Source organism: Ruditapes philippinarum, unplaced genomic scaffold (assembly GCF_026571515.1).
Source record: "Ruditapes philippinarum isolate M1 unplaced genomic scaffold, ASM2657151v2 ctg9627_1_1_1_1, whole genome shotgun sequence".
Taxonomy (NCBI): Eukaryota; Metazoa; Mollusca; class Bivalvia; order Venerida; family Veneridae; genus Ruditapes; species Ruditapes philippinarum.
In genome coordinates this window covers 23,145-33,259 of record NW_026863815.1, presented here as the reverse complement: position 1 = coordinate 33,259, position 10,115 = coordinate 23,145, and the positions used below count along the sequence as shown (strand labels likewise).

General features: G+C 32.8%; 1 protein-coding gene across 1 annotated transcript; it reads right to left on the bottom strand.

The window, feature by feature from the left end:
- Positions 1-7,259: 7,259 nt before the first annotated feature.
- On the bottom strand, positions 7,260-9,858 carry LOC132723410 (piggyBac transposable element-derived protein 3-like). Its single transcript, XM_060708124.1, has 4 exons — positions 9,617-9,858; positions 9,169-9,406; positions 8,334-9,018; positions 7,260-8,128 (listed from the first exon to the last, which is right to left on the bottom strand). Exons 1-4 carry the CDS (start codon positions 9,631-9,633, stop codon positions 7,260-7,262), a joined length of 1,809 nt encoding a protein of 602 aa, XP_060564107.1. The 5' UTR covers positions 9,634-9,858.
- Between the last annotated feature and the right edge of the window lie 257 nt (positions 9,859-10,115).

Sequence of the window (10,115 nt, the reverse complement as noted above, 5' to 3'; positions counted from 1 at the left end):
TGGAAAAATGAATGACAAAATGAAATGTGAAAACTGGTGACCCGCTTTGTAATTGCATATCCCATCATATCGCTTTCTAAGTACTGTTTATTTCTCATTACTGAGTTGCAGTTATTTATGTCCTGTAACAATTTGTCATAATTGATGGTGCGATAACAGATTTTGTGAAAATATGAACGGCTATATTATGTTTCAACACTATCTTTTAAACAAACAAACGCAAATTCGATTGCGTAGAAAGCTGCACACTTTTAAAGAATTTTATCTGCTAAACCTTTACCAAAGTTGTGTCGCTTTCAAGAAAATAAAAGTTAAGATCAAAATTTATAGATATTTAATTTCAAGGTTGGGTTCACCCTAAATCCATTGGATCAATAAAAGAACGTTTGTTATACCCCCAAAAACGAAGTTTGGGGGGTATATAGGAGTCACCCGGTGGTCGGTCGGTTGGTCGGTCGGTCGGTCGGTCGGTTGGTCGGTCCGGTCCAGCGGTCCGTTGCATTTTCCTTGTCCGGAGCATAACTTGAAGACTAATGGTTGGAATTCAATATAACTTCATACAATGGTCAAGCACATTGAGAGGAAGTGCAGTGCACAAGAACCATAACTCCATCTTGACTAATTACAGAGTTATTGCCCTTTGTTACTTTTCCTTGTCCGGAGCATAACTTGAAAACTACTGGTTGAAACTCGAAACAACTTCATACAATTGTCAAGCACCATAAGGGGAAGTGCAGTGCACAAGAACCATAACTCTATCTAAGGTTATTACAGAGTTATTGCCCTTTGTTATTTTTCCATTGCTTTCTTTTGTCCGGACTATAACTTGAAGACTAATTGTTGGAATTCAATATAACTTCATACAATGGTCAAACACATTGAGAGGAAGTGCAGTGCATAAGAACCATAACTCTATTTTGACTAATTACAGAGTTACTGCCCTTTGTTACATTTCCTTGTCCAGAGCATAACTTTATAACTACTGGTTGGAATTCAAAACAACTTCATACAATGGCCAAGCACAATAAGGGGAAGTGCCATGTACAAGAACCATAACTCCATTTTGACTAATTACAGAGTTATTGCCCTTTGTTACTTTTCCTTGACAGGAGCATAACTTGAAAACTACTGGTTGAAACTTGAAAACTACTGGTTGAAACTCGAAACAACTTCATACAATTGTCAAGCACAATAAGGGGAAGTGCAGTGCACAAGAACCATAACTCTATCTAAAGTAACTACAGAGTTATTGCCCTTTGCTATTTTTCCATTGCTTTCTTTTGTCCGAACTATAACTTGAAGACTTTAAAAGTTTGAATTCAATATAACTTCATACAATGGTCAAGCACATTGAGAGGAAGTGCAGTGCACAAGAACCATAACTCCATCTTGAAAAATTACAGAGTTATTGCCCTTTGTTACATTTCCTTGTCCAGAGCGTAACTTGAAAACTATTGTTTGTAATTCAATACAACTTCATACAGTTGTCAAGGACATTAAATGGAAGTGCATTGCACAAGAACCATAACTCCATTTTGACAAAATACAGAGTTACTGCCCTTTGATACTTTTCCTTGTCCGGAGCATAACTTAAAATGTACTGGTTGGAATTCAAAACAACTTCATACAATGGTCAAGCACAATAAGAGGAAGTGCAGTGCATAAGAACTATAACTCCATCTTCAGTATTTATAGAGTTATTGCCCTTTGTTCCTTTTCCTTGTCTTTCTGGACTTATTACATAGTAATTCAATAAAACTTCATCAATGGCCAACCACATTGAAAGGAAATGCAACATACAAGAACCACAACTATCTTTAATTGCCCACAACCATAACTCTATATTTCAATTCTTTTACAAGGTATTCTGTTACTAGTAACATCCTCTTTTCCGAAGTAGTCTTGTGGGGGTATTAATCACATTTAGTGATAGTTCTAGTTTTATATTTAGTTTATAAACTTTGTTGTCATTTTAATTTGGTCTAAAGTAAGTACAACTTTTATGTCAACAACGAAATTTATTTTTGCTTATTGCACCCTAAATGAATTAAAGATAAAAATATACTATAAAATAACTTTTGCCATATTTTGCGTACATCTTTAATCATATTAATATCCTAAATTCAGTTTTTTATATCTACTTGACAAAGCTTATTGACTTGTTTAAATGTGGTCATTACGACAATACGTTACCGGATTTCTATTAAAATTCAGGATGATATTATATCATGTTTGGAATGAATGACAAGCTGTAATGAAATTTAATTTTATAACCTACAATCAGTTACCTCCTCAATTATTGTATCACCGAACTAACCGCACTGAAATCAATGTTCAAGTATCCTTTACTACACATGACTAATTTTACTATATATCTTAACAATTTCAATTATGCTATCTATAATTATATCTTTCACCGTTCTTTCATTGACCGTCAACAAAGAGAATAAATACTATACCTTGAGCCGTATATAACACTGCTTCATAGCCGAAATTATACCAAAGCACGTGGTATGTTTACATCGCCGAGCTTTGTTAATCACTGTTCTTAATCATAAGCATTGTTGTTACAGATGACATTTAATTGACATATACGTTTTTAAGGTTGATTTCAAATCAGTTGCAAATATAAAGAAAGTTGTATTACATTTCTTATTTGTAATGCAATTTAATAGATAAAAACAAAATTGAATGGAGAGCTGTGATTAAACTAATTAAATTCAATATATTGCTGTGATTTTAATTTCATTTACCACATAAACTCAAGTGTAGATGTGTAATAAATTCGTTTTATATATAAAAACCCGATATATCAATGATAATAGATCAAACTAGAGTTTCGCATAATAATATTTCATTCAACTCGTTTTATAAATTTAGCTGTTACAATTTCCTTTATTTAATGAACGACAAATTAATGGATAACCGTTATCAGATTTATATTCATTAAGGCTGTTGACTTTTGAAAGTGCCGAAAGTTCAATTAGGGCGTTATTAAATTGTTTACTAACACCTGGATCTTTCAACGATGCATTACAGAAAGTCAGCGTGGTGTGTTTGCTATTGTGATACTATTGCTATTAAATATAAAACAGTTAAAAGTAACCGTATTAATGATACAAAGTATCAAACCGTGTAAGAAGTATTATAGCAGATTTTGGCAGTTAATTTGGCAATTTCGAGATTTGAGAGCACACACATACTTTTTTTCTTCATCATTCATATTAATAAAAGCAGCACTGATATCCTTGGCTTCTAAGAAGTTGGTAAGCAGGACATTGTGTTAACACATGCATTTCTGTTTCAACATTTTGTTTACAAATTGGACTGATCCTGATACTAATTCTGATACTGATTCGTTCGTTCGTTCATCCATTCGTTCGTTCATTCATTCATTCATTCATTCATTCATTCATTCATTCATTCATTCATTCATTCATTCATTTATTTATTTATTGTTTCATTCATTCATTCATTTATTCCTTCATTCATTCATTTATTCATTTATTTTTTCAGTTTCTTATCTATTTATCTGCAAATAAAAAAATGTATCAGCACTATCAAAATTAAATTATATTATGCCAGCAGAATTGAAGGGAACTTGATTTTTAGAATGAAAGGCATTTTAAGAGCTTATATTTTGTATATATTTCAAATGTATTTATTTCGTAAAATTGACAAAAATGTATCCTTTCATAGAAATGATATAATCAAAATAAAATATTTAAACAGAAAATATGAATAAAAATAATGTAAATGCTGCAATGTTAGTATTTCAAGTATGATCGACTGCGATTGTACGGTGTTTCAATTATTAAAAAGTAATTGCACAATTGTGAACCTTCCTTAAAGTTAGGAGAGGTAGATTTAAAACACAACACAAATATGTTGCATGGGATATTTTTAATACATTATGTGCTCACATCCAATAAGTTTCATACGTTTGTATTGATATTATGCATAAAAACTAGTGTGTTTATTCCTTACACGTGTATGCAAGATTTAATTTCTTAGATGCCAATTATTTGTTACAATATTAATAATTCATAGAATGTTAATATATAAAGTTATACATGAGTGCATAAACCTCATTGTGAAATGAAAAAAGCTATACATAATATATACATGTTCATCTAAAGGCAACAGTCACGGACATTTTAAAACTATATTTCAAATATTTATACCGATATATCAAACTTATTTTAAAGTGTATCACTAATGAAAACTTTAAGATACATTTTTGTACATAGTATACAATCATTTTGTATAAAGATGAATATCTCATAAAATCGCTGGGGTTAAACAGGCTGTTTTCGTTAAGAAATACGAATCGTAGCAAAAACTTGTGAAAATTAACTTTTTTGAGCAGGTTTTCAAATATTGTCTGAAAAGTGCGTTTCAGAGAGTTGTCCCGTACTTCATTGCAGTGTTGTTACATATTCCGTATCACTGAGTCCAGCACTGTTAAGTGTTGAGAATTGATTACCGCTCAGGCCGGTGTGCTATACGGGCGTGAGGGATGTTGCACCTTTTCATTATCCATGTATTTTTGCTGTTTTAAAATGCTTCCGTTGGGTAACTTTTACCAGACATTCATACTGTATGTCATTTATCAATATCAAGTGTGGACCAGTTTCGAGTCTTTTAGCTACGTAATGAGTGCACTTAATGTCCTCTGTATTATGTAATTTACTATGTTCTGTCTTTTCTGAAATAAGTTGACATTTTGGGCAATTCTATATGGAGATTACAGGCATTATTATTTATCAGTATGTCAATATTTTGCATATAGTATGTTGAGTCATAAAAACATAACACAATTGAGTAAAATTTGAGTAAATCCGATAAAGTATTGTTATGCTGACTAGATTTTGACATGATAGTAAGCTAGGTCAAATAGTCAATAATTATGAGACGATAGAGTAAAATTTTAAAATGTCACCGTCGTCCAGCAAACAATATGTTCGTTTACTCACTGTCATTCGTAGGCAATAGTAACATTACGTTAATACTGCATTGTCCATTTTTATTTATTAAAAAATAAACAACAAATTTTATCATGAACCTTAAATGATAATCGGATAAAGAAAAGTTTATTATATTACTATATTTGATGAAGCAACATTCATTTAAAGAAGATTTAGTATTAAACATATTTGATATGTCAACAGTGTCCAAGAGAACTCAAACTATATACTTATATGATTGTAGTCATATTCTTGTTACATTCTCATCCACATTGCCTTAAATTATACGTTTAGTAGATAATGTTTATTGAGGCATGTGCAGACACACTTGTAGTAGATAAAATGTGTTATGACCTTGTCGCGTTTCGATATATATTATCAGAATATTTGAATACATCCTTATCATCTCGTTAAAGAAAATGTTTCATTTATACCCTAAATGCGTGCTTAAACTAAACACATGTGTCACTGTTGTAATTACTGTGTTAAAAGATACGATAGTGCTATCTTTGCCATCAGAATAACAATAAAACCGTAGACATAAATTAACATATAAAACTGTCCTATAGACACCTAATCATTTGGCTTGTCATGTTTATATGTTCAAGATATATCTGTTTATGTCACATCAAATGATATCTTCGTATTTTTGTATAATCAGTTGCACAATAATTTAAGTCAATGATTGCTTGGTGTTCAGAAAAAAAGGTTGACACGTATATGAAAACGTAATTGAATATATTTGTAGAATACTAAATGCGCATGTATTAGTTAACTGCTCTCCAGGCACCGCAATGTCTGTCTATGATAAAATAAGACATGTTTTTGCGGTGTTCTAGTTTCGATTACAAGGAAAATGCTTTTACTTTTTCCTGTGATACAAAAGAGAGAAAAAATTGCGAAACACAATTCAGACATGCCTTTCGATACTCTTTCTATTACATAATAACAGTATTATAAGGTAACACAATTAATTTCTTAGAAACGTTTCTGTTTATATTGTTAGCTTGCTGTCTTGTTTCTGTGTGTATTCTATACATTGTAGAATACAAAAGGAACAGTAACAGGAAAATGCAATTACAATCGCATGATCAAATCAGATAATAATATTAACTTCAGATTCCAAACCAGATGCTGGTCTATGCGTTGTATAACAAATAATCCTGGTTAATGTCGCAAGCTTACATTTTTCTGACAACTGCATGAACAATTTACTATGTAACCAACAAGGCGTAAAATGCCAAAAGAAGTGCAATCTCTTTAAGTTTTATTCTTATCAATATAACAGAAAGTTGTATTTATTGTAAAATAAATTAAAACAAAAGCAAATCGCATACACTACATGTTTAATAGAACATTTTAAGCACAACTATTTTCGGAAATATGTTGCACTTGACCAATTCTTTTACTGTTTTGATTTCTAACTTTATTTAAATGAGAGTGTATTTACTTTTGGTCGGGTCAAATTAAATGACAAACACAATTTTGCACATTATGCCTCGGGACTAAATTGAGAAAAGGCGAACATGCAATTATTAAGAATAATATCTGTTTTAGAGCAAGTTAGATTATTCTCATCTAAAAAGGTAGCGGTAAATAATAAATAATTTGTTCCCCTGAAAGAAGCAAATTATAAGCAAAGCAGTATTTTGACTTTCATACAAAATACTTAATCACTATATATAACTGTACATATTGCTAAAAAGCAACACAAGCAAAATATGGTTAAGGTACTTTGCCGATAACTCTTTTTTGAAACTTTAGCAATACATCTAAAGAAAAAAAAATGCAAAATGTAAACGAAATAACTTTTAAGACATAATGCCCCTTTATTGTATGTAGCTGTTTTTCCAGAATACTTATTCTTATTGTAAAAAGCAACAAAAGCAAAATATGGTTAATGTAGATTGTCGATAACTCCTTATTGAAACTATACATCTTAACCCATTTGTGCCGGAATTTTATTTTTATATAAGAAATGTATAAAACATATAGTAACCATATAGTTATAACATATATCCGTTTATTTTTCAAATATAAGTACTGTATTTTTTATTTTAGTGTTTTAATATTTTGTCTACAAAAGTAGACAACAGGCGCAAATGGGTATATGTAAAACACATATAGAATATATGTCCAGATAACCTATTGTTGGTTTATTTGATAACTTTTACTTGAAAAAATCCTTAAAGTTTATATAGGCAATGTTTTCTATTACTTTTCCTACAAAAGTAGACATTAGGCACAGAAGTGTTCACTCTGAAATTCATTCTGAATATGAATTATTATTGTTCATGTCTTTTGGCTTTGATCGTATGAATACCTAAACACTGTGAAACATTTCAAAGCATTTCCTGTGCACTCCAACATTACATTTGGAACATTGTGTCCTGCATTTTTTCCACACAATGAACAGCGCACTTCTTTTGCTGGCTCTGCGTAATGATTTTTACCATCAAGTCGGATATGGTCTGGAATTCTTCTTGACAATGGCCTCATCCTACCTCTTGGTCTGCCAGGGCTGACAGCAGGTGTACGCCCCTGAGCAAGCAGCACAGTAACCAGAGCTCGTCTGACACCTAACAGATCTAATGGTTGCCTCAATCCTGCATCAGTAGCACGGTAAATGTGCCAGGTTTGCTGCACCGCAAGGTCAATGCAATACATAAACACTGGCCACCACCACTTCTTGGATCTGATAGAGATACGATACTTCTCAACATTTTGATCCATCCTGTCCACACCTCCCATTGTCTGGTTGTAATGCTTTATAAGGTATGGCTGCGGAAGGCGCACCCTAGCTTTTTCCTGCTTTGACCACCGTGTTGCTTGTTGCAATGGTTCAACTCCATGGCAATTTGACACCACATTCACTATATTGTTGTCATTCCACCTCACCACTATCAGACCTTTGTGTGCGTCATACCTTTTATCATAGTTTCCTCGTTGCGTTTTTCCCATGTCTTTTACATTTTTGACAGGACAATCTTCTATTCGGTTGGCACGGATGGTTCCTGTGCAAGATATTCCCATATCTGTAAGCCGGTCCACGAGCTTCAGGGAAGTAAATAGATTATCAAAAGTCAGATGGTATGCATCATCTTTCTGCAGCTCTGAAAGCAGGTCCATAACTACTGCTCCGCCCATTCCAAGGAAAAATTCTGGAAACAAAGTGATCCCTCGGAAGCATTAATCACAACAAAATAACATAAGAATTGCAGACTCGGTTTGATTGAGTCTGTACATGAGAGATAATGAATAAGTGCAACATCCCAGGATCATGGGTTTGGTGGCCTTTTGCCCCTTGATAGGGCTCAAATTGTAAAACATATCCAAGTGCTGTCGTTAACGCCCACATCTTATAACCGAACCTAATTGGTTTCCCACGAATAAACTGTTTAGCTCCGTGTCGCCCATAGTACGGGATCATGCTTTCGTCGATTGAAAGGTTTTTCTCTTTCAAGAAGTATAACAAGAAGCGCTCATTCAGCAGACATAGCAGTGGTCTTACTTTGCTAAACTTGTCCTCTCTGTCAAGATTGTTGTTATCGCAAAGATGTACATATCGCACCAATATGTCGAATCTGTCTCGCGGCATTGTACGAGCTATTGCCTCATTCCTTACGTCATCATCCCGGCTCCAGAACTGTCTCCGTCTTGGCACAGTGTTATAGCCTGATATAAGCAGAATTGCTAGGAAGATCCTAATTTCTTGGGGTGAAGTTGAAAACGAATGGCTGCCTTTTGAACCAGCATATCTTATACTCTGTTCAACAATCATGTTGATCACGTCATCATCAAAAAATAAGTTGAAGATGCCATCTGGTGTTTGCGGCCATCGACTTTTGTCTATATTTGAGCCATGCCAAGTGAATCTGTCTTTATCTTGCTCAGGTAGATCTTTATTTTCCCACTTCCTCTTTACTGGTGCAGGTCGTTTGGGACGCGGAGCTGGATCCCGTAGTGCAATTCTTACTTGAGGTCTTTTTGCAATATTTGCAGGCACTTCGTATTCATCTGTATCAGAAGAATCTGAAGAATGGTCAGTTTCCTGAAAAATAAAATATGATAAATATAAAAAATCTTATTCTCAACTGGATTTACTGTACATTATTTACTTACTTGCTTCGTATTTATTTATTTATCTATTTATTATTTATTTATTTATTTTATTTATTTATTTTATTTATTTATTACCAACTAGATCGGAGTCTGATGCTGAATCAACAACATGACGTCCATCTAGGCGAATAACTGTCGCTGTTGCTTGTTGGTCTAACTGACGTCCACTGAGGTTGTTGTAACCTACTTCTTCATCTTCACTTGCACTATCTTCATCTGTCAGTTCATCTACAGGAGGTGGTTGAACATGTATATCTGCCCTTTCAAAGTTACCTTCATCCTCAAGCATTGATATGATTTCATTTACTGTGTATCTTCTGTAAACAACAAAATATTTTCATAATGATAAAACGTACCCATTTGATCCTATTGTCTACTTTTGTAGACAAAATCTAAATTGACTGTCATAACACATTTTATACATATTTCTGAATTATAAAACAGGAATTGAGCAGAAATATAATTATACAATATAAAACAATCATACTTTATGATATAAAATAAAAACAATATAAAGTTTTACATACCTGTTTCTGCTAGCCATTTTCAATAATATTTTCAAGGCAATTTTTATCACATTCTTGTTGAAAACACACTGCAAATAACGTAGTGGTCTGCATTTTGTCTAGCAAAATAGTCCAATTAACGCTTATCATGACAACAAGTATAGAATAACAATGATAAACAAATGTGCGCTCATAATTAGGTCCTAGTGTACTGATAACTGCTAGTGTCTACAAAAGTAGACAACAGGCGCAAATGGGTTAAGTAACTAGGTTTTAAGAAATAATAATTATATTTTAGGAAATAACGTACCTTGATTGTATGCCTCTGTTCTTCCAGAATAATTTTTTGTTGTTGGTTAAGAAGCCCCAGAATGAAAAGCGTTGCAACACTTATAAAAAAATACAGCTTATAACCGCATATAAATAAATTGTCAATTTTGTCACCGATTTTGTTTCATTTATAGTATATTTCAGTGTTATCCTTTGCATATGTTTCCATTTAAAGGGCTTCCTTTGATAT

Excerpts from the sequence above, each read along its gene's own strand:
- LOC132723410 (XM_060708124.1), bottom strand. Across the intron at positions 9,019-9,168 it reads CAGCATCAGACTCCGATCTA|GAAACTGACCATTCTTCAGA; the intron begins GTTGGTAATAAA and ends TTTATTTTTCAG. Across the intron at positions 8,129-8,333 it reads TGGGAAACCAATTAGGTTCG|AATTTTTCCTTGGAATGGGC; the intron begins GTTATAAGATGT and ends CTTTGTTTCCAG.